The sequence below is a fragment of the Anomaloglossus baeobatrachus genome, chromosome 1 (genome assembly GCF_048569485.1).
Source record: "Anomaloglossus baeobatrachus isolate aAnoBae1 chromosome 1, aAnoBae1.hap1, whole genome shotgun sequence".
In the NCBI taxonomy this organism is placed as follows: Eukaryota; Metazoa; Chordata; class Amphibia; order Anura; family Aromobatidae; genus Anomaloglossus; species Anomaloglossus baeobatrachus.
Genome location: NC_134353.1, coordinates 477,142,690 through 477,167,496, shown reverse-complemented (window position 1 = coordinate 477,167,496; position 24,807 = coordinate 477,142,690). Strand labels below are relative to the sequence as shown.

Genomic DNA, 24,807 nt, shown 5'->3' with positions numbered 1-24,807 from the left:
TCTGGCCGGCGAACCGCCTCCTTCCTAAGGGGGCGGGTCATGCAGCGTCATACGGCAGGCGCGCAATAGGAGCGGAGGGGCGGAAATGAACAGGACGTAAACATCCCACCCACCTCCTTCCTTCCGCATAGCAGCCGAGACGCAGGTAAGGTGATGTTCCTCGCTCCTACGGCTTCACACACAGAGATGTGTGCTGCCTGCTGGAACGAGGAACAACATCGTACCGTCGCTGCTGCGAAATTATGGAAATGTCGGACCCTACACCGATCATACGATAACGACGTTTCTGCGCTTGTTAATCGTATGTAAAAGGATTTACATACTGCGATGTCGACAGCGACGCCGGATGTGCGTCACTTTCGATTTCACCCCACCGACATCGCACCTGCGATGTCGTAGTGTGCAAAGTACCCCTAAGGGTCAGTGAAGGACCGCAAACAACTCCGGCTGTGGGCCCTGGAACATCCTGCTTTGGACTTTGCTACCCTGAAAGAGTGGGCAATCAAAGCCCTGCAGCCCCCGGAAGCTTCTGACTCTCCACTCCCGTCTTGGCAAGCTAGCACATCCCTGTTACAAGTGAAGCCCCCTGCCTTGGCACTACCAGAGTCAGCTCCTTTAACAACGCCTGGGAGCGGAGCAAGTGATCTGTCTGCTCAAGTACAGCAACTGAGTAATGACGTCGCAAGGATTTTGGAGGCGATGCAGCTCAAGTCCAAGACCACTCCGTTGAGGGAAATCCAATTGGCCGACTGCCCGGAGGATGTCCCCTGGATGAGGAAGCGGACCTCGGCGTACAAGGGACGGAGCAGTGACCGGTATGGGCTACCTGTTTGTTCTAAATGTAACAAGACCGGCCACTACGCAAGGAGCTGTCCTTTAAACGGGCAACCCCTGGTGCCAAGGGCCCGTCCCCAGGAATAAACTTCCAGGGCCCAGCAGACTGGAAAGAGCGGTATGTAGGGGGACGGCCCATCGTTTCCATCACCCTGGATGGGATCCCGACCTCTGCGCTTCTTGATACCGGCTCCCAGGTAACGACTATTCCCTATGTACTATATAAGAAATTTTGGCTTGATGACGAACTTACCCCACCAGATGACAGCCTTACCATCTATGCCGTCAATGGCTTACCAGTGACTCAAATCGGATTCAAGGAGGTGACCATTAAGGTGGGTCGGGTAGAATTGACGAGGCAAGGCCTCGTAGTGGTACAAAATGAAAGTGGTACAAAATGTGACATTTAGGCACAATGACATTTGTGCCTAAAATGATCTTCAGGTTCCGATCACTGAACGGCAGTTACGCTGCAGTGCAGATCGCAGCGTAACTGCATGCAAATACGCAACGTGCGCACATAGCCTTCCTCTTGAGGAGCGGAACTAGTGGCCTGAAAAATTACCAGACCTGGTAGACATCTACAACAACATTCTGGTGGGATCCACCAAGTGTACCCCAGCTTACCTGATTACAGCTCGGCCTGGAAGACATCCAGTGGACATGGAGATGAAGGTTGAATTGCCTGAAACCTACGCACCTGGAGAAGATTGGGACTCATGTCGCCATGTCCAGTACAAGACGATTCAGAAGTGCGTTGAAGAGAGTTTGAATCAAACTCGGGAACGGCAAGAAAGAAACTTTAAGAAGCAAGCAAAAGCAACCCCCTTCACCCCTGGCGAAATTGTGTTAAAAAGAAAGAGGAAGCTGCACAAGCTATATGATCAGTGGCAAAAGGAGCCATATGTAGTACAACCATCCAACTTTGATAACCAGAAGACCTGCTTAATTAGCAAGGATCAAGGAAGGACAACGGCTACGGTATCCCGAGACCATCTGAAGCAGTGCGCAGAACCCTTAAGAGTGGCAGATGAACCTCAGCCCCAGCCTCAAGTGGTGAAAGGAAGAAAAAGAATGATCCGTACCATTCTGGGTGATTATCCGGCAGATTGGCCTATGCAGAATGGAGCAGTAATAGTCCCTGTGTTAACATTCCCACAACCCGTGGAAGAAACAGAACAGGAAAGGCTTACTGACACTGCACGCACTCCAGCACCTAGAATAGCGCCTGTACCCTTGCCATGCACACGTAGACTCTTACCAGCAACACCTAGCACTGAGGGCGAGGAACCTGTAGAAAGTGTTGCCATGTCACCAGAAGGGGATGAGAGTCCAGAGTTAAGGAGGTCGACCTGTGCTAACTTTGGTCAGCTTCCACGGAGGTATAGAGGAGAGTGTTGAAAATTGTTGAAAATGCCAGTGGTTTAACGATGTCATAGAATTGTTAGGTATTGGTGTCTTTGTTTATTGTTTTCCATAGTTTGTCATTTTCCATATAGAAAATGTTAGTAAATAAGTGCCTAATCAACCAGTTTTAATGAAAAGAGTGAAAGTTATCAGATTTGCAAGAAGATTGTTAAAATGTGTACACCCAGTACATGGACTCCGTTAAAGTTTTTTGTATTTAGTAAAAATGGACCACGGTCACAGGACTGGTGTGACCAACACGAACTTGTGTTTTGTATATAGTTGCACCTTCTGTGCCAACCAGAGTCATCTAACACAATGCCCGGGACCTTAACCTGGTCACGGACCCACCATAGCTATGCAGTGGGTCAGGTTGTTTGGGTGGCGGGTTGATGGGATCCATCTAATGTGGGATGAATGTGTAAATAAAAATGTTAACTTTCTTACCCCTTTTTCTACAGTTAAAAAAAAAAATAATAATAAACCTCTGATGTCCTGTAGCTCAGGGACGAGCTACGTTTAACCAAGGGGGAATGTGACGCCATGGCCTATCAGGTCGTCACAGGGTATTGTGCAATCTGCCCTTCTGCACAGTATCCACCTCCTCCTTGGTTACGGGTCCCTGACTTTTGGTGTTGCCAAAAACAAGCTAATCAAAATCCTAGGAATACTCTTTACCACACCCACCAGTGGACAGCCTGAAGGGAATAGGGTCGCCCACTTGGGGGGTTGGTTAAGGGGAGGTCAGGAGTGTCAGGAGCAGTTCAGTTGAGTGGTGACTCTCGAGAGGAGAGGTCAGAAGATGGGCTCCTTGGTACTACTAGGTGGCAGACGTTGGTCTGAGCCTGGTAGGAGCTGAACCCCGGTCGCAGGGGATCGTGACCCCCAGTCGCAGGGGATCGTGACAAGGGGCACGGACTGTCGAGGAGGACAGCCAGCGGCCTTGTGCCATCACCGGGCAGGGGCCAGGGCACGACGGAGTACGTGGACCCTAGGTCAGGAAGTAGCTTCAGGCGTCCTGGCAATTTACCCGATGAGGACGGAGCCTTCAAGATCCGTTCTCCACCCGCTCCAAAATCGGGGTACTAGCGCAACGAGGGGGAAGGACTTTCCCACTACATAGTTCAGAAAATCCCAAGCGTGAACACTGACAGCAAGCTCACCCAGTTAGCCACACTGGTGAGCGGGACCCGACTACTTTTATGCTAAAGGGACCAGTTAGAAGATAAGGTGCAAAGGAAAAGGTCATAGGCTAACAGGCAACACCAACGGGCACGGGATCCAGGCGTGCTCCCTCCAAGCGGCAGAGGTGTCAAGAACTTTGGTTTACCACAGTTGTCGGTGTCAGCGTTATTGGACTGAGTACATAAGTCACCCTTACCGTCCCAACGGCACCTCCCCGTCTCCCTCATCGAGTACCGGGGCATTCCCCCTACCCGTGGAGGGGTTAAACACCAGGCTGCCCCCACCATCGCTACCGGGTACTCCCAACTGCAGCGGTGGTACTCCACCTTACCACACACCACGGGTGGCGTCACGAACTTTTCACATCCTCCCTTGTAAACATCGCCCCCTTTTTATCCCGAGTGGCCGCGTGACCACGACACCCGGGTCCAGAGATCCCTCGAGCCACTGCGGATCCAGATCCGAGCAGCCCAGCTGCTGACGCGGGGGCCGCACATATCTACATATTATCTATCTATTATCTATTCTCTATCTATTCTAGCTATCTCTCAATTATCCTATCCTATCACTGTTTCTCCTTTAAAACACGCATTACCATAAAAGTGGCAAAAACGCGGCAAAATGTCAAGCATTTTTTGGGCCATAAGCTCCATCTTCTGAGACCACTGGAAAGAGATGCACTCAGGAAAAAGATCCAGTGTGTGAACATTACCTAATTGTTCCTTGGGGATAAATCTATAATATAGAATATGTTCAGATTTTAGGCAACAATCATATATTCATAACAAGCAATCACATTTCGATTATTATACTTCTCTCTGTTATTGTATAGATGAAGTTGGTTTTGTAAAAAAAACTTTTATCCCATCTATTCACTTTTCTCAGTGCACCCTTTAAAGCACTAATCCAGCATTGTTGTTTTTTTTATTGCAACGCTGGAGTGGTGGTTTAAGGCCTAAGCCACACGGCATGAAAATCAGAGCAAGTGGAATGCGATAAAACATCGCATTCCACTCGGACCAATATTAGCCTATGTGCCAGTACCCATGAGCGATTATTTTCTCAGCCCTAATCAGACCGAGAAAACAGTCGCAGCATGCTGCGGGTGTAATGCGATCCTTGTTTCTCTCGCACCAATTCAAGTCTATGGGGCGAGAGAAAAATCGTACTGCACTCGCAGAACACCGGTGTACTGCGAGTGCAGGGCGAGAATGGCAATAGCCGGCCACAGGGGAGAGAGGGAGATAAATCCCTCCCGCCCCTGCTCAGAGCTGGCCCACCCCCCGCAGCTGTGGTCCGATTGCAAGATCGGACCTCAGTCGCAGTGATGCTCGCATGAAAGTCGGCTCCTGCTGTGCTGCCAGTGTGAGCCGAGTGTCATGCGAGGATCGCAGTAGTCCCCTGTGTGGCCCCGGCCGAAATGTAAGTCTCCTGCCCCCGGTCTCAAACTCACCTGCCGCCGTCATAACCAGTTTCCAGTGGCGCTCTGGTCGGTCTCCAACAATTTGTGATCTGCTGGCAGCTCCAGTGTTTTCATGGCGCGTGCTGAGGGTCATAACTCAAGACAACTCCATGGGAGCTTTGTTCTGACTCTCATAAAGTAGTATTGAGCATTTGTGATGTAATTTCTGACTTCCGGCCAGTCAGAAGGTCCAGACACAATATGGCATTGCGGGACTGGAGCAAAACCAGAAAAAGAAGAGAACAACAGAAGGCCAGTATAATACTAGTATCAAGGGGCTTAAATGTAAAGCGCCACTCCGGAGATGGAAAAAAAAAGAAAAAAAGATCGGTGATGCTTTAAGAGACTGCTGGCCTTTGGTGCTGAATTCCATGTTTCCCCACTTAACAAGCACAAGAAATACACTATACACTTTTTTATATGGGATATATGTTAATTCCCCTATTATCTACATATAGTCCATGTTCATTACCCCACTTAACAAGCACAGGGAATACACCATACCACTTTTTATATGGGATATATGTTAATTCCCCTATTATCTACATATAAACCATGTTCATTACTCACCTAACAAGCACAGGGAATACACTATACACTTTTTATATAGGATATATGTTAATTCCATTATTATCTATATATAGTCCATGTTCATTCCCCACTTAACAAGCACAGGGAATACACTATACACTTTTTTATATGGGATATATGTTAATTCCCCTATTATCTACGTATAGTCCATGTTCCTTCCCCCACTTAACAAGCACAGGGAATACACTATACCAGTCATGGCGAACCTTTTACAGGCCGAGTGCCCAAACTGTAGCCCTAAACCCAATTTTTTTTTCCGAAGTGCCAACCAATCCTATTATATAAAGAATTGATTTTAATCTTACCTTTGCCGTCTTCTCTTCTCTTCAGCAGGGGGCATCACGCTCATGCTTAGCACACATTGAAGCTGAGCCCCTGCCCTTTCCAGACACAGCAGTCGGATTGATCTTTCTGGGAAACAAATTGCAGCATATTAGACAGAAATTTTAGCCTGGAATCTAATCAGATGTCACCCTGTAATCCACATCTACATTTCAAAGTCTGAACATTTTGAAATCCCATAAAGACGTACGAGTTGCTCCCCTCCCCTTTCATTGTGTAGTTCTGTCCCCCTTCCTGGTAAACATGTTCTTCATCCTGATATATATTTCCTACATTCTGGTATACTTGTCCCCATCACGGACCCATCCTGGTAAATGTCCTCCATCCTGGTAAATTTTACCCATTCTGGCATGTTCCCCCATGCTGGTAAATGTACCCCATCCTGACATATTGCCCATCCTTGTAAATGTTCCCCCATCCCGGCATGTACCCCATTCCTGGTAAATGTTCCCAATCCTGGTTAATTTACCCCATCCAGGTAAATGTACCCCTTCCTGGTAAATGTACCCTATCGTGGCATGTTTCCCCATCCTGGCATGCATGTTTTCCTCCATCCTGGCATGCATGTTTCCCCATCCTGGCATGTATGTTTCCTCTATCCTGGCATGTATGTTTCCTCCATCCTGGCATGCATGTTTCCTCCATCCTGGCATGCATGTTTCCTCCATCCTGGCATGCATGTTTCCTCCATCCTGGCATGCATGTTTCCTCCATCCTGGCATGCATGTTTCCTCCATCCTGGCATGCATGTTTCCCCATCCTGGCATGCATGTTTCCTCCATCCTGGCATGCATGTTTCCCCATCCTGGCATGCATGTTTCCTCCATCCTGGCATGCATGTTTCCCCATCCTGGCATGCATGTTTCCTCCATCTTGGCATGCATGTTTCCTCCATCCTGGCATGCATGTTTCCTCCATCCTGGCATGCATGTTTCCTCCATCCTGGCATGTATGTTTCCTCCATCCTGGCATGCATGTTTCCTCCATCCTGGCATGCATGCTTCCTCCATCCTGGCATGCATGTTTCCCCATCCTGGCATGCATGTTTCCTCCATCCTGGCATGTATGTTTCCTCCATCCTGGCATGCATGTTTCCTCCATCCTGGCATGCATGTTTCCTCCATCCTGGCATGCATGCTTCCTCCATCCTGGCATGCATGTTTCCCCATCCTGGCATGCATGTTTCCTCCATCCTGGCATGTATGTTTCCTCCATCCTGGCATGCATGCTTCCTCCATCCTCACATGCATGTTTCCTCCATCCTGGCATGCATGTTTCCCCATCCTGGCATGCATGTTTCCTCCATCCTGGCATGCATGCTTCCTCCATCCTGGCATGCATGTTTCCCCATCCTGGCATGCATGTTTCCTCCATCCTGGCATGTATGTTTCCTCCATCCTGGCATGCATGCTTCCTCCATCCTCACATGCATGTTTCCTCCATCCTGGCATGCATGTTTCCCCATCCTGGCATGCATGTTTCCTCCATCCTGGCATGCATGCTTCCTCCATCCTGGCATGCATGTTTCCCCATCCTGGCATGCATGTTTCCTCCATCCTGGCATGTATGTTTCCTCCATCCTGGCATGCATGCTTCCTCCATCCTCACATGCATGTTTCCTCCATCCTGGCATGCATGTTTCCACCATCCTGGCATGCATGTTTTCTCCATCCTGGCATGCATGTTTCCTCCATCCTCACATGCATGTTTCCTCCATCCTCACATGCATGTTTCCTCCATCCTGGCATGCATGTTTCCTCCATCCTCACATGCATGTTTCCTCCATCCTCACATGCATGTTTCCTCCATCCTCACATGCATGTTTCCTCCATCCTCACATGTATGTTTCCTCTATCCTGGCATGTATGTTTCCTCCATCCTCACATGCATGTTTCCTCCATCCTCACATGCATGTTTCCTCCATCCTCATATGCATGTTTCCTCCATCCTGGCATGCATGTTTCCTCCATCCTGGCATGCATGTTTCCTCCATCCTGGCATGCATGTTTTCCCCATTCTGGCATGCATGTTTCCTCCATCCTGGCATGCATGTTTCCTCTATCCTGGCATGTATGTTTCCTCCATCCTGGCATGCATGTTTCCCCATCCTGGCATGTATGTTTCCTCCATCCTGGCATGCATGTTTCCCCCCCATCCTGGCATGCATGTTTCCCCCCAATCCTGGCATGCATGTTTTCCCCATCCTGGCATGCATGTTTTCCCCATCCTGCCATGCATGTTTCCCCATCCTGGCATGCGTGTCCCCCCCCCATGCTGGCATGCGTGTTCTCCCACCACACGCTGCCATGTGCGTTCCCCCACCCCACGCTGCCATGTGCATTCCCCCACCCCACGCTGCCATGTGCGTTCCCCCACCCCACGCTGCCATGTGCGTTCCCCCACCCCACGCTGCCATGTGCGTTCCCCCTCTCCCACCCCACGCTGCCATGTGCGTTCCCCCTCTCCCACCCCACGCTGCCATGTGCGTTCCCCCACCCCACGCTGCCATGTGCGTTCCCCCACCCCACGCTGCCATGTGCGTTCCCCCACCCCACGCTGCCATGTGCGTTCTCCCACCCCACGCTGCCATGTGCGTTCTCCCACCCCACGCTGCCATGTGCGTTCCCCCACCCCACGCTGCCATGTGCGTTCCCCCACCCCACCATGTGCGTTCCCCCACCCCACGCTGCCATGTGCGTTCCCCCACCCCACGCTGCCATGTGCATTCCCCCATCCCACGCTGCCATGTGCGTTCCCCCACCCCACGCTGCCATGTGCGTTCCCCCACCCCCACCCCACGCTGCCATGTGCGTTCCCCCTCTCCCACCCCACGCTGCCATGTGCGTTCCCACTCTCCCACCCCACGCTGCCATGTGCGTTCCCCCTCTCCCACCCCACGCTGGCATGTGCGTTCCCCCTCTCCCACCCCACGCTGCCATGTGCGTTCCCACTCTCCCACCCCACGCTGCCATGTGCGTTCCCCCTCTCCCACCCCACGCTGGCATGTGCGTTCCCCCTCTCCCACCCCACGCTGGCATGTGCGTTCCCCCTCTCCCACCCCACGCTGCCATGTGCGTTCCCCCTCTCCCACCCCACGCTGCCATGTGCGTTCCCCCTCTCCCACCCCACGCTACCATGTGCGTTCCCACTCTCCCACCCCACGCTGCCATGTGCGTTCCCCCACCCCATACTGGTGCTGCCGCACACGAGTTATAAAAAAAAAGCAACACACAACTTACCTTCCTGCACCCGCTCCACCGCTGCACGCTGCTCAGTTCCAACGCGGCCAGCAGATGGCGCTGGCGCCGCTCTGACGCTCCTCCGTCTCCTAGGCAACACACCTGCAGCCTGGGGGAGGAGGAGTGTCAGAGCGGAGGAGAAATGTCTCCTCCGCTCCAACACAGATTTGATCTGCCGGCGCGACTGCACTAGCAGACCAAAACTGCAGGATCGGGCGACAGCACGCGTGCCAACAGAATGGGCTCAGCGTGCCCCTGGTGGCACGCGTGCCATAGGTTCGCCATCACTGCACTATACACTTTTTTATATGGGATATATGTTAATTCCCCTATTATCTACATATAGTCCCTGTTCATTCCCCCACTTAACAAGCACAGGGAATACACTATACACTTTTTATATAGGATATAGGTTAATTCCCCTATTATAATAGGGGAATTACCTATATCCTATATAAAAAGTGTATAGTGTATTCCCTGTGCTTGTAGTCCATGTTCATTACCCACTTATCAAGCACAGGGAATACACCATACCACTTTTTATATAGGATATATGTTAATTCCCCTATTATCTACATATAAACCATGTTCATTACTCACTTAAGCACAGGGAATACACTATACACTTTTTTATATGGCATATATGTTAATTCCCCTATTATCTATATATAATCCATGTTCATTCCATGGCTGAGCTGTCCAGGAAACCTAGAACACCTCTTTATTTCAGGACCAATACGTTATAAGGTTCAGTCTTTGTCGTTGTTATATCAGGGCAGCTCGGCGACCACTATGATAACGGCTACAGCTAGGTGTAGAAATGCTGCTGTGACCCAGTGACTGCTATTCATTCTGCCCCGACCTTCCTCCTAGACTGGAAGCTATCACGGAGCGCGTGCCGAGCTACTCTACAATGCGCGGCACTGAGCAGCGGGAGCGCGCAGCATTCGAGGAACACCGGAAGTAGCGTATCCGGTCGCTGAGTAGTGACGTCACAGCGCGACCTGAGGTGGGGGCGGAAGTTGGAGTCCCGGGTGTGTAACTGTGTTGTAGGGAATGGGTGTGAGAAAGCTGGGCAGCGCAGTGATAACGAGGCGATGCTGCGGGTGGGGACGTGCAGTGTGAGGCCAGGGGGCTATGACCGGACCCTCCTGTGCTGCGGGTCCAGCACCCCATGCTATAGATACAAGGCACTGTGTGTCATAGTAATGGCAGCATGCAGTGTATCAGAGCAGCCTGGAGGCATAGGGGCTGGATGTGGGGTTTCTTTTGTGTTCTGTGACATGTAGTCGTATGGAGAGCTAGAGATCAGATGTTGTCCCCATGTGTGGTGCCAAGTGGCAGATAACCCCTGTATTTAGTTCTCTGCATGTATAAATGGTCTTTTTCCCCATTGTAGGTCCCTGATGCTGGAGGATGGCTTCTTTGTTTAAATGATACAGACGTAGCTATCTGGATACGTACGTCTTCACTCCCGGGTGTTGTGTTTTGCAGCAGGCCAGGGTCTTGATCCTTGTACAGCTTCATGTGTATGAGGATGGGAGTCCGGATTAGGAAACCCACAGTTAGCCCGGGCATTGCGGTCAATAAATGTGTCCGTCTGCCCCCGGCCAGCCGCAAACCACCAAACACGGGAGTGCAGACATACATATCCAGATAGCTGCTTCTGTATCATGTGACTGCATGGAAATGGTTAACTCGGCAAACCTATCCTTAATATACCGATGTATTTTGCCGTAGCTCTGGGAATCAAAGCCCACAGATTAGTTTACTGTATGATAAATATTCTCACTGCTAATGTCAGCTAATGCCCTTAGGATCCCTTTAACTACTCGTCATATTAATCACTGGAATAAATTTTTATTTCAGCTAAGGGATGCCCAAAAAGTTTCAGGGTGAAAACACCAAGTCTGCTGCTGCCCGTGCCAGAAAGGCTGAGGCAAAGGCTGTAGCCGATGCAAAGCGTCAGCAGGCACTGGAGGATGCGTATTGGCAGGATGATGACAAACATGTCCAGCGGAAGGAGCAAAGGAAGGTGAGTGGTAGTAAGGACAAAACATTATTTCTTATAATTCTCCTGTCATTATCCAGTGTGTGAGCAGGGCAATAATCCCTCCTATTACTTCCTTTTTGTGATTTCCTTTGCACTAGGCTTTTGAGCTCCAATGGATCTCAGTAACTTACAATAGATCTACTATTGTCTGTCAGGGGCAGCAGGAGCCTGATGGATCAAATGGATGCTTATGTAAACATAGCCTAAAGCTGGTTATATTTTTAGGCTATGTGCCCACGGGCGCTCGTACCTGTGGATGTATCCACAGGTACGAGCGCATGTTTCCCGCAGCTGCCCGCCGGCATCCGCAGCTATTTTTAGCTGCGGGATTCGAGCCGTATAGCTGCGGTAAACCTGCGGACTTTCATGCGAATTACCTGCAGACGTCCCAGCCTCTATCTTCATAGTGGAGGGCCGGGATTTCCGCAGGTAATTCCGCAGGAATAATTGACATGCAGTTACGTGCGGCTGCGGGACATCCGCACCATGTTCCGCAGCCACACTTTTCCGCAGCATGGACACAGCACTCCCCATGTCCCATAGGATAACATGGGGAGTGTCTGTACATGCTAAAACCTGCGGATTTATCTGGAAAATCCAGAAAAATCCGCAGGTTTTCCGCGGCAAAATCCGCAGAAACAAGCTCCTGTGGGCACAGGGCCTTAAGTACAAAAACAGCCCAAATTTCCTCACTAAAGAGCCAAACTTCATTATCACTCTCTTAGGTTGGGTGCACACAATCAGGATTAGCAGTGTTTTGGATGCAGTGCATTTTCCCAAAAATAGTCCAAAATGCTGCATTGTACAGTACAAGCACAGTGGATGGGTTTCATTTAAATTCCATGCCCACTATTCTTTTTTTTTTTTTCTTTTTTTCTGCAGCGTAACCTGACCTGCAGCGCGGCTTCCCGAGCAGCCGCATGTCCGCAGGATGTCAATTTATGCTTGCGGAGATGCGAGTGTTCTCAGCGGGGAGAACAGAGCGAAAGACTGCACATCCCAAACCCTGTTCGTGGGCACAGACATTGCATTCTCCTGTGGAGAACACTCGCGTCTTTGCAGGAGGGAAGATACTGCATCAAGGACGCAGTGTCTACAGACGTGGGCACCCACCCTTAGAGGAACAAAGTTTTTTTTTCACTAATTTATTTATTTTAAATAGAAATAACTGTTTCATTTACCAGTTGTCCTGTATACTGGCTCTTTCTAACTACTAAAGCAGGAACATACCTTTTTAGTAAGTAGTAGTTTGATAATTAAACAGTCATTGAAAGTTTGTTGCTCATGCAGCCATATACAAATTAGTCCATATTGACCTGAAAAGTCGTTTATGCTGGCCCTATATGTTCCGTGGCACCAGGCAGAAGACAAAAGATCTTAATCAGAACATTATTTTATGGTATGATTGTGCATGAAGTGTAGCTCTCAAGATCTCTTGTCTGAATATTAGATGAAAAACGAATTACTCCAAGAATACAAAGTGAACCCCAATCCATAGGTTAGGTAACTGCTTTCTGATTGTGAAGATTTCACCTACTGGATCCTTATTAATCCCTAGAATGGGGCTGTGCCTAAGGGGTACTTCTCACATAGTGAGATCGCTGCTGAGTCACGGTTTTTGTGACGCACCAGTGACCTCATTAGCGATCTCGCTGTGTGTGACACTGACTCGTAATCTGGCCCCTGCTGTGAAATCGCTGCTCGTTACACACAGTGCTGGTTCATTTTTTGGTAGTTGCTCTCCCGCTGTGAAGCACACATTGCTGTGTTTGACAGCGAGAGAGCAACGACCTGAATGTGCAGGGAGCCGGCGTCTGGCAGCCTGTGGAAAACTGTAACCAAGTTAAATATTGGGTAACCAAGCGAAGGGCTTTGCTTGGTTAATCGATATTTACCTTGGTTACTAGCGTCCGCCGCTCTCAGGTTGCCAGAGCTGGCTCCCTGCACACGTAGCCAGAGTACACATCGGGGAAATAAGCAAAGCGGTTTGCTTATTAACCCAATGTGTACTCTGGCTACGAGTGCAGGGAGCCACCGCTAAGCTGGTAACCAAGGTAAATATCGGGTAACCAAGCGAAGGGCTTTGCTTGGTTACCCGATATTTACCTTAGTTACCAAGCGCAGCATCGCTTCCACTCGTCGCTGGGGGCTGGTCACTGGTCGCTGGTGAGATCTGCCTAATTGACAGCTCACCAGCGACCATGTAGCGACGCACCAGCGATCCTGACCAAGTCAGATCGCTGGAGCGTCGCTAAAGTGTGGCGGTACTCTAACCCTGTCTTGAGTGGATCAGTCATGTGGACCTCTCTCCATTCATTGTCTATGGGACTGCTGGAAGTAGCCAATTGCAGTACTAGGCTGTCTCCAGCAGTCCCATAGACATTGGATAGAGCAGAGGTATCGCATGCACACTTCCGCTCCATTCAAGATGGTTTACCTTTTTATAAGGTTTACCGCTGTATGATTTACCTCTGCTGTAATTTATCTTACATTGCTTCTTATATAAACACATCAAGCTTGAAGAATAAGAACAGCACAGCCCTCCCCTCTAAAAAGCTTTTTACAGTAATCCCTTCTTCCCACGGTGATTTCCCGTTTTCATTCTTTCCTTCCCTTCTTTCAAGAGCCAAAACTTTTCTTATTTTCTCATCAATATAGCCATATAAGAGCTTGTTGTTTGCGGGACAAATTGTACTTTTGAGCGACACCATTCATTCTGCCCCATATTTTGCTGGGTAACTGGAAAATAATTCCAAGTGTGGTGAAATGGCAAAATAAGTGCAATTCCACAATGTTTTTTTATTTACCATGTTCATTATATGGTGAAACCGACCAGGCAGTATGTTTGTCGTAGATACCAAATATGTATAGTTTTTATTTTACTTAAATGGTGAAAAAAAAATCAGAATCTTGTAAAATAAAATTAAAAAAAAATATTTCACTTTTGTCGCCATTTGCTAGACTCATTGCGTTTTCATTTTTCAGCATTTGGGGCTCAGTGACAACTTATTTTTTGCGCCCTAGCTGATGTTTTTACTGATACCGTACAATATTTTGATTACCTTTTGATGCAACCAAACAAACATAATTTTGTCATTTTTCTTTTTTTTTTTTTCTCGTTTACTTGGATCACTGTATTTTATATTGTGATAGATCGGACATTTCTGAACCCGGCAATACCAAATATGTGGGTTTGTTTTTAAATTTATTATTATTATTTTATTTTTCAACTGTTTTATTTTTAACCCCTTTACGACCGCCGATACGCCTTTTAACGGCGGTAAATAAGGGTACTTTTTCCGATCCGCAGCTTTTTAACGGCGGTCGGAAAAAAGGGTCTAGCGCCCCCCAGAGTCAGAAAATTTCCGGGGTCTCAGCTGCCGGGGGTAGCTGAGACCCTGGAGATCATGATTCGGGCCGGTTTTTCCGGTCCCCGCTCACCTGATGACCGGTATACACCGTATACCGATCATCAAGTTATAGTAAATGACCGCGCCGGTAAAAAATGATTTATCTCCCATCTGGCATGATCAAACATGCCAGATGGGAGATAAATCTTTTTCCCGGTTCCCTCCGGTCCCCCGGTGTCCCCAAAGTGCCCCCCCCGACCCCCAACCCCCTCCCGAAAATCCAAGATGGCCGCGCGCACCGGCGATCACAGCAGCGCGCCGGCCGCATTTACAGTGTTCCTATGGTTTCTGTCGTATGTGCCATAACACATACGACAGAAACCTGCTCCCTAGGCCCTGCCGGGTCCCCCCCTACCCTCCCCCTGGTGTTCCCCGGTGTCCCCCGGTGTCATACATACCTGTCGCAGCTCTGATCCCCCGTGGCCCCCTCCTCCGGCTCCTTCACAGCAGTTGCCGGTCACATGTGCCGAGCGCGGCTGACAGCTTCCTGTGTTCAGAGAGCTGTGCTGGCTGCTCGCACTCTGCAGCTGTGACCCGGGGAGAGTGGGTGCAGATTCTTTGCACCCACTCTCCTCAAATGGAGGGTCTGCCCTCCTAGAAAATGGGGGATACGTTCCCTGAACGTGCCCCCCATATTCTAGAAGGTCCAGAGGCGACGTGGGACATCCAAATGGATTATTGTGGATTTTTTTTTTTTTTCTTTTCAATAAATTGGGAATGTTTGGGGGAGTGTTTTTTCAAATAAATTTTTTTTTGTTGTCAATTTTTTTTTATTACTGTCAATTAGTTATGTCGGGTATCTGATAGACGCCGTGACATAACTAATTGCTGGGCTTGATGCCAGGTGACATTACACACCTGGTATCAACCCCATTCATTACCCCGTTAGCCAACGCACCAGGGCGCGGGATGAGCTGGGGCGAAGCGCCAGAATTGGCGCATCTAATGGATGCGCCACTTCTGGGGCGGCTGCGGCCTGCTATTTTTAGGCTGGGAAGAGTCCAATAACCGTGGCTCTTCCCATCCTGAAAATACCAGACCCCAGCTGTCAGCTTCACCTTGGCTGGTGATCTAATTTGGGGGGACCCCACGTTTGTTTTTTTTTTTTTAATTATTTATTTATAAATAATTAAAAAAAAAAAACAGCTTGGGGAGCCCTCCAAATTGATCACCAGACAAGATGAAGCTGTCAGCTGTGGTTTGCAGGCTACAGCTGTCTGCTTTACCCTAGCTGGCTATCAAAAATAGGGGGACCCCACGTCATTTATTTTAATTCTTTTTTTTTTTTTTTTTGGGCTAAATACAAGGCTAGGCATCCTTTAGTGTCACATGAAAGGCACTAAAGGGCGCCAGCTTAGAATATGCAGGGGGGTGGGACGTTATATGTTTGACATCTATCCATTCATCCATTGTAGCATTTTACGCTGTGTGCCCACAATCAGGGTTTGCAACGTTTTGGACGCAGAGTGTTTTCCCTGCGTCCATAACGCTGCGTTGTGCAGTAGAAGCACAGTGGCAGGATTTTTAGAAATCCCGTGCCCACTGTGTTTCTTTTCTCCGCAGCATAAATCGACCTGTGGCGCAGCTTCCCGAGCCTCAGCATGTCAATTTATGCTGCGGAGATGAGTGTTCTCTGCAGGTAGAATAGAACTAAAGTCCACAGCAGCCTGAACCCAAATCGTGGGCATGGGCAGCTGCGTTCTCCCGTGGACAACACTCACATTTCTGCAGGAGGCTGACACTGTGTACTAGACGCCGTGTCGCTGGATCATGGCCACATAGCCTAAAGGCCGCTTTACACACTGCGATATCGGTCCCGATATCGCTAGCGTGGGTACCCGCCCCCATCTGTTGTGCGACATGGGCAAATCGCTGCCCGTGCCGCACAACATCGCGCAGATGCGTCACACATACTTACCTGCCCGGCGACATCGCTGTGACCGGCGAACCGCCTCCTTGCTAAGGGGGCGGTCCGTGTGGCGTCACAGTGACGTCACTGAGCGGCCGCCCAATAGAAGCGGAGGGGCGGAGATGAGTGGCCGGAACATCCCGCCCACCTCCTTCCTTCCTCATAGCGGCCGGGAGGCAGGTAAGGAGAGGTTCCTCGTTCCTGCGGCGTCACACATAGCGATGTGTGCTGCCGCAGGAGCGACGAACTACATCGTTACTGCTGCTGTACCGATAATCGAGAATGGACCCCCATGTCACCGATGAGCGATTTTGCACGTTTTTGCAACGGTGCAAAATCGCTCATCGGTGTCACACGCAGCAACATCGCTAATGCGGCCGGATGTGCGTCACCAATTCCGTGACCCTAACGACTCCGCATTAGCGATGTCGCAGCGTGTAAAGCCCCCTTAACAGTGAGAAATTTGTTGCTACAGCAACAGTTTTGTGAAGTACCTGTGGATTCAAAATATTTACTATACTCCTGAATAAAATCCTTGAGGGGTCCAGTTTCCAAAATGAGGTCACTTGTGGGGGGTTTCTGATGTATAGGTGCCCAAGGGGCCCTGCTAATGTGACATGGTGCGCGCAATTTACTTCAACTTTTCCAAAATTCAAATGGTGCTCCTTCCATTCCAAGCCCTCCCATTTATCCAAACAAAGGTTTTTGGCCACATGTGGGGTATCCCTGCGCTCACAAGAAATTAGATAACAACCTGTGGGGTACACGTTTTGTTGTTGCCTCTTGAAAAAGTGAAAAATGTGTCGCTAAATCAACATTTTTGTGAAAAAAATGAAAATTTCAATATGGCAACCTAAGCTTATCAAATTCTGTGAAGTATTCGTGGATTCAAAATGCTCAATATACACCTAGATTAAAGCCTTGAGGGGTCTTATTTCCAGAATGGGGTCACTTGTGGGGGACCTCCACTGCTTAGGCACCTCAGGGGTTCTCCTAATGCAACATGGCGTCCGCTATTGATTCCAGCCAATTTTGCAGTCAAATGGCACTCCTTCTCTTCCGAGCCCTGCCGTGTGCCCAAACAGTTGATTTCCACCACATACAAGATATCAACAAACTCAGGAGAAATTGCGCAATAAATTTCATGGTGATTTTTTTTCCTGTTACCCTTGTGAAAAAAAAAGCTACCTGGTTGAAGTAACAATTTTGTGGTAAAATTTTATTTTTTTATTTTCATGGCTCAACGTTATAAACTTCTGTAAAGCACCTGGGGGTTCAGGGTACTCACCAAACATCAAGATAAATTCCTTGAGGGGCCTAGTTTCCAATATGGGGTCACTTGTGGTGTTTTTTTGCTGTTTACGTACCTTAGGGGTCCTCCAAATGCGACATGGTGCCCCGCAATCTTTTTCAGCCAAATTTCCTTTCCAAAATTCAAATATTGCTCCTTCCGTTCCAAGCCCTCCCATTTCTCCAAACAAAGGTTTCAGACCACAAGTGAGGTATCACCGCGCTCATAAAAAAGTGGGTAACAAACATTGGGGTCAAATTTTTGGAATTACCTCTTGAAAAAGTGAAAAAATGGATGCTAAAGCAACATTTTTGAGAAAAAAATGAAAATTTTCAATGTGACAACGTAACGTTATCAAAATCTGTGAAGTACCTGTGGATCCAAAATGCTCACTATACCCCTAGATAGAAGCCTTAAGGGGTCTAGTTTCCAAAATGGTGTCACTTGTAAGGGGTTTCTGCTGTTTAGGTACCTTAGCGGACATGTAATTGCAACATGGTGCCCGCAATCTATTTCAGCCAAATTTGCTTTCCAAAATTCAAATATTGCTCCTTCTGTTCCGAGCCCTCCCATTTGTCCAAACAAAGGGTTCTGACCACATGTGGGGTATTGGCGCGTTCATAAGAAAGTGGGTAACAAGTTTTGGGGTTCATTTTGTTGTGTTATTTCTTCTAAAAGTGAATAAATTTGGGGTAGAGCAACATTTTAGGTAAAATTTTATTTTTTGCTTTTTTTCATTCCACTTTGCTTTAGTTCCTGTGAAGCACCTGAAGGGTTAATAAACTTCTTGGATGTGGTTTTGAGTACTTTGAGGGGTGCTGTTTTGAGAATGGTGTCACTTTTAGGTATTTTCTGTCACTTAGGCCTCTCAAAGTCACTTCAAATGTGATGTGGTCCCTAAAAAAATGGTTTTGTGAATTTTGTTGAAAAAATGGGAAATTGCAGATGAACTTTGACCCCTTCTAACTTCCTAACCCCAAAACATTTTGTTTCAGAAATTGCGCTAATGTAAAGTAGACATGTGGGAAATGTTATTTATTAACTGTTTTGTGTGACATAACTCTCTGGGTTAAGGGCATAAAAATTAAAAGTTTGAAAATTGCAAAATTTTCAAAATTTTCATCAAATTTCCGATTTTTTTCACAAATAAAAGCAAAAAATATCGTTCTAAATTTATAACTATCATGAAGTACAATATGTCACGAAAAAACAATGTCAGAATCATTGGGATCCGTTGAAGCGTTCCAGAGTTATGACCTCATAAAGTGACACTGGTCAGAATTGCAAAAAATGGCCTGGGTACAAAACTGGCTTCGTCCTAAAGGGGTTAATAGGGTAAAAGGGGGGTGATTTGAACATTGTGTTTCTTTGATTTATTTTTAAACTTTTCTTTTTTTTTAATAAATAATATATATATATATATATATATATATCAGTATTTACTAGTCCCCTTAGGGGTCTTGAAGCTGCGATCGTCTGAGCCCTTGGGCTGATGCAGGGCAGTGCATCAGCACTGCCCTGTACAGCAGAAGTCAGTCTCCTGTGAATTCCGGCTCCCAGCCAACGTTCATAGGAGGGTCATGCTGACAGGCACAGTGGTCATCAGCTGACCTCTGGCTTTCATTGTAACCCTTCAGCGTCTCACGATTACGTTATGGGGTGCCGATGGGTGGCATTAGTGAGGCGCTTCATGTCAGTGCATGTTAAATACCGCTGTCAGAGATTGACAGCGTCAAAGGACAAAATAGAAGAGGACTCCCGCGCTGTTATAAGAAGACTAGAAGGTGGCCCGATTCTACGCATCGGGTATTCTAGAATTTACGTATTGCGTAGTTCATGTATGATTTTTGTTATAGAGATATATATATATATGTGTATATGTTGTTGTGTGTAGTTACCAAGTGTTTGTGTAGGGCGCTGTACATGTTCTGGGTGTGGCGGGGGGTGAGAGCGGTGTTGTATGTGTGTTGCGTTGTTTGTGGAGCGCTGTGTGTCTGTCGCGTTGTGTGTGTGTGTGTTGTGCGGTATGTGCGTATATTTATGTATGCCGCGGTGTTTGTGTGTTGGGTGTTGTGTGTGTGCAGTGTTGTTTGTGTGTGTGTGTGTGGGTGTCTGTGTATGGCGGTGTTTGTGGTTCCCTGTGTGTGTGTGTTGGGGGGAGGTGTGCACCTCCCATCGTGCTCCATCCTCCATGGTGCGCACTCCCCATCGTGCTCCATCCCCCATGCTGCGCACCCCCCATCGTGCTACATCCCCCATGCTGCGCACTCCCCATCGTGCTACATCCCCCATGCTGCGCACTCCCCATCGTGCTACATCCCCCATGCTGCGCACTCCCCATCGTGCTACATCCCCCATGCTGCGCACTCCCCATCGTGCTACATCCCCCATGCTGCGCACTCCCCATCGTGCTACATCCCCCATGCTGCGCACTCCCCATCGTGCTACATCCCCCATGCTGCGCACTCCCCATCGTGCTACATCCCCCATGCTGCGCACCCCCCATCGTGCTACATCCCCCATCGTGCTACATCCCCTATGCTGCGCACCCGCCATCGTGCTACATCCCCCATGCTGCGCACTCCCCATCGTGCTACATCCCCCATGCTGCGCACTCCCCATCGTGCTACATCCCCCATGCTGCGCACCCCCCATCGTGCTCCATCCCCCATGCTGCGCACTCCCCATCGTGCTCCATCCCCCATGCTGCGCACTCCCCATCGTGCTACATCCCCCATGCTGCGCACTCCCCATCGTGCTACATCCGCCATGCTGCGCACTTCCCATCGTGCTACATCCGCCATGCTGCGCACTCCCCATCGTGCTCCATCCCCCATGCTGCGCACTCCCCATCGTGCTCCATCCGCCATGTTGCGCACTCCCCATCGTGCTACATCCGCCATGCTGCGCACTCCCCATCGTGCTACATCCGCCATGCTGCGCACTCCCCATCGTGCTACATCCCCCATGCTGCGCACTCCCCATCGTGCTACATCCCCCATGCTGCGCACTCCCCATCGTGCTACATCCCCCATGCTGCGCACTCCCCATCGTGCTACATCCCCCATGCTGCGCACTCCCCATCGTGCTACATCCCCCATGCTGCGCACTCCCCATCGTGCTACATCCCCCATGCTGCGCACTCCCCATCGTGCTACATCCCCCATGCTGCGCACTCCCCATCGTGCTACATCCCCCATGCTGCGCACTCCCCATCGTGCTACATCCCCCATGCTGCGCACTCCCCATCGTGCTACATCCCCCATGCTGCGCACTCCCCATCGTGCTACATCCCCCATGCTGCACACTCCCCATCGTGCTACATCCCCCATGCTGCGCACTCCCCATCGTGCTACATCCCCCATGCTGCGCACTCCCCATCGTGCTACATCCCCCATGCTGCGCACTCCCCATCGTGCTACATCCCCCATGCTGCGCACTCCCCATCGTGCTACATCCCCCTTGCTGCGCACTCCCCATCGTGCTACATCCCCCATGCTGCGCACTCCCCATCGTGCTACATCCCCCATGCTGCGCACTCCCCATCGTGCTACATCCCCCATGCTGCGCACTCCCCATCGTGCTACATCCCCCATGCTGCGCACTCCCCATCGTGCTACATCCCCCATCGTGCTACATCCCCCATCGTGCTACATCCCCCATCGTGCTACATCCCCCATCGTGCTACATCCCCCATCGTGCTACATCCCCCATCGTGCTACATCCCCCATCGTGCTACATCCCCCATGCTGCGCACTCCCCATCGTGCTACATCCGCCATGCTGCGCACTCCCCATCGTGCTACATCCCCCATGCTGCGCACCTCCCCATCGTGCTACATCCCCCATGCTGCGCACCTCCCCATCGTGCTCCATCCCCCATGCTGCGCACTCCCCATCGTGCTACATCCGCCATGCTGCGCACTCCCCATCGTGCTACATCCCCCATGCTGCGCACCTCCCCATCGTGCTCCATCCCCCATCGTGCTCCATCCCCCATGCTGCGCACTCCCCATCGTGCTACATCCCCCATGCTGCGCACTCCCCATCGTGCTACATCCCCCATGCTGCGCACCTCCCCATCGTGCTCCATCCCCCATCGTGCTACATCCGCCATGCTGCGCACCCCCCATCGTGCTACATCCCCTATGCTGCGCACCCCCCATCGTGCTACATCCCCCATGCTGCGCACCCCCCATCGTGCTACATCCCCCATCGTGCTACATCCCCCATGCTGCGCACCCGCCATCGTGCTCCATCCGCCATGCTGCGCACCCGCCATCGTGCTACATCCCCCATGCAGCGCACTCCCCATCGTGCTACATCCCCCATGCTGCGCACTCCCCATCGTGCTACATCCCCCATGCTGCGCACCTCCCCCATCGTGCTACATCCCCCATGCTGCGCACCTCCCCCATCGTGCTACATCCCCCATGCTGCGCACCTCCCCCATCGTGCTACATCCCCCATGCTGCGCACCTCCCCCATCGTGCTACATCCCCCATGCTGCGCACCTCCCCCATCGTGCTACATCCCCCATGCTGCGCACCTCCCCCATCGTGCTACATCCCCCATGCTGCGCACCTCCCCCATCGTGCTACATCCCCCATCGTGCTACATCCCCTATGCTGCGCACCCGCCATCGTGCTCCATCCCCCATGCTGCGCACTCCCCATCGTGCTCCATCCCCCATGCTGCGCACTCCCCATCGTGCTCCATCCCCCATGCTGCGCACTCCCCATCGTGCTCCATCCCCCATGCTGCGCACTCCCCATCGTGCTACATCCCCCATGCTGCGCACTCCCCATCGTGCTACATCCCCCATGCTGCGCACTCCCCATCGTGCTACATCCCCCATGCTGCGCACTCCCCATCGTGCTCCATCCCCCATGCTGCGCACCCGCCATCGTGCTCCATCCCCCATGCTGCGCACTCCCCATCGTGCTCCATCCCCCATGCTGCGCACTCCCCATCGTGCTCCATCCCCCATCGTGCTACATCCCCTATGCTGCGCACCCGCCATCGTGCTCCATCCCCCATGCTGCGCACTCCCCATCGTGCTACATCCCCCATGCTGCGCACTCCCCATCGTGCTACATCCCCCATGCTGCGCACTCCCCATCGTGCTACATCCCCCATGCTGCGCACTCCCCATCGTGCTACATCCCCCATGCTGCGCACTCCCCATCGTGCTACATCCCCCATGCTGCGCACTCCCCATCGTGCTACATCCCCCATGCTGCGCACTCCCCATCGTGCTACATCCCCCATGCTGCGCACTCCCCATCGTGCTACATCCCCCATGCTGCGCACTCCCCATCGTGCTACATCCCCCATGCTGCTCACTCCCCATCGTGCTACATCCCCCATGCTGCGCACTCCCCATCGTGCTACATCCCCCATGCTGCGCACCCCCCATCGTGCTACATCCCCCATCGTGCTACATCCCCTATGCTGCGCACCCGCCATCGTGCTACATCCCCCATGCTGCGCACTCCCCATCGTGCTACATCCCCCATGCTGCGCACTCCCCATCGTGCTACATCCCCCATGCTGCGCACTCCCCATCGTGCTCCATCCCCCATGCTGCGCACTCCCCATCGTGCTCCATCCCCCATCGTGCTACATCCCCTATGCTGCGCACCCGCCATCGTGCTACATCCCCCATGCTGCGCACTCCCCATCGTGCTACATCCCCCATGCTGCGCACTCCCCATCGTGCTACATCCCCCATGCTGCGCACTCCCCATCGTGCTACATCCCCCATGCTGCGCACTCCCCATCGTGCTACATCCCCCATGCTGCGCACTCCCCATCGTGCTACATCCCCCATGCTGCGCACTCCCCATCGTGCTACATCCCCCATGCTGCGCACTCCCCATCGTGCTACATCCCCCATGCTGCGCACTCCCCATCGTGCTACATCCCCCATGCTGCTCACTCCCCATCGTGCTACATCCCCCATGCTGCGCACTCCCCATCGTGCTACATCCCCCATGCTGCGCACCCCCCATCGTGCTACATCCCCCATCGTGCTACATCCCCTATGCTGCGCACCCGCCATCGTGCTACATCCCCCATGCTGCGCACTCCCCATCGTGCTACATCCCCCATGCTGCGCACTCCCCATCGTGCTACATCCCCCATGCTGCGCACTCCCCATCGTGCTACATCCCCTATGCTGCGCACCCGCCATCGTGCTCCATCCCCCATGCTGCGCACTCCCCATCGTGCTACATCCCCCATGCTGCGCACTCCCCATCGTGCTACATCCCCCATGCTGCGCACTCCCCATCGTGCTACATCCCCCATGCTGCGCACTCCCCATCGTGCTACATCCCCCATGCTGCGCACTCCCCATCGTGCTACATCCCCCATGCTGCGCACTCCCCATCGTGCTACATCCCCCATGCTGCGCACTCCCCATCGTGCTACATCCCCCATGCTGCGCACTCCCCATCGTGCTACATCCCCCATGCTGCGCACTCCCCATCGTGCTACATCCCCCATGCTGCGCACTCCCCATCGTGCTACATCCCCCATGCTGCGCACTCCCCATCGTGCTACATTCCCCTATGCTGCGCACCCGCCATCGTGCTCCATCCCCCATGCTGCGCACTCCCCATCGTGCTACATCCCCCATGCTGCGCACTCCCCATCGTGCTACATCCCCCATGCTGCTCACTCCCCATCGTGCTACATCCCCCATGCTGCGCACTCCCCATCGTGCTACATCCCCCATGCTGCGCACCCCCCATCGTGCTACATCCCCCATCGTGCTACATCCCCTATGCTGCGCACCCGCCATCGTGCTACATCCCCCATGCTGCGCACTCCCCATCGTGCTACATCCCCCATGCTGCGCACTCCCCATCGTGCTACATCCCCCATGCTGCGCACTCCCCATCGTGCTACATCCCCTATGCTGCGCACCCGCCATCGTGCTCCATCCCCCATGCTGCGCACTCCCCATCGTGCTACATCCCCCATGCTGCGCACTCCCCATCGTGCTACATCCCCCATGCTGCGCACTCCCCATCGTGCTACATCCCCCATGCTGCGCACTCCCCATCGTGCTACATCCC

The 24,807-nt window shown here is 51.3% G+C and overlaps 1 protein-coding gene across 3 annotated transcripts in view; it reads left to right on the top strand.

Moving 5' to 3' along the window:
• The first annotated feature begins 10,016 nt into the window (after positions 1–10,016).
• The window catches only part of CCDC124 (coiled-coil domain containing 124), a 74,354-nt gene continuing 59,563 nt past the window's right edge, over positions 10,017–24,807 (top strand). The window contains exons 1-2 of one of the 3 annotated variants that reach the window (XM_075314861.1): positions 10,017–10,094; positions 10,930–11,095. In XM_075314861.1, coding sequence (XP_075170976.1) covers positions 10,937–11,095 — 159 coding nt within the window. In that variant the 5' untranslated portion in view covers positions 10,017–10,094; positions 10,930–10,936. The other 2 variants (XM_075314871.1, XM_075314880.1) reach the window with 2 other exon arrangements.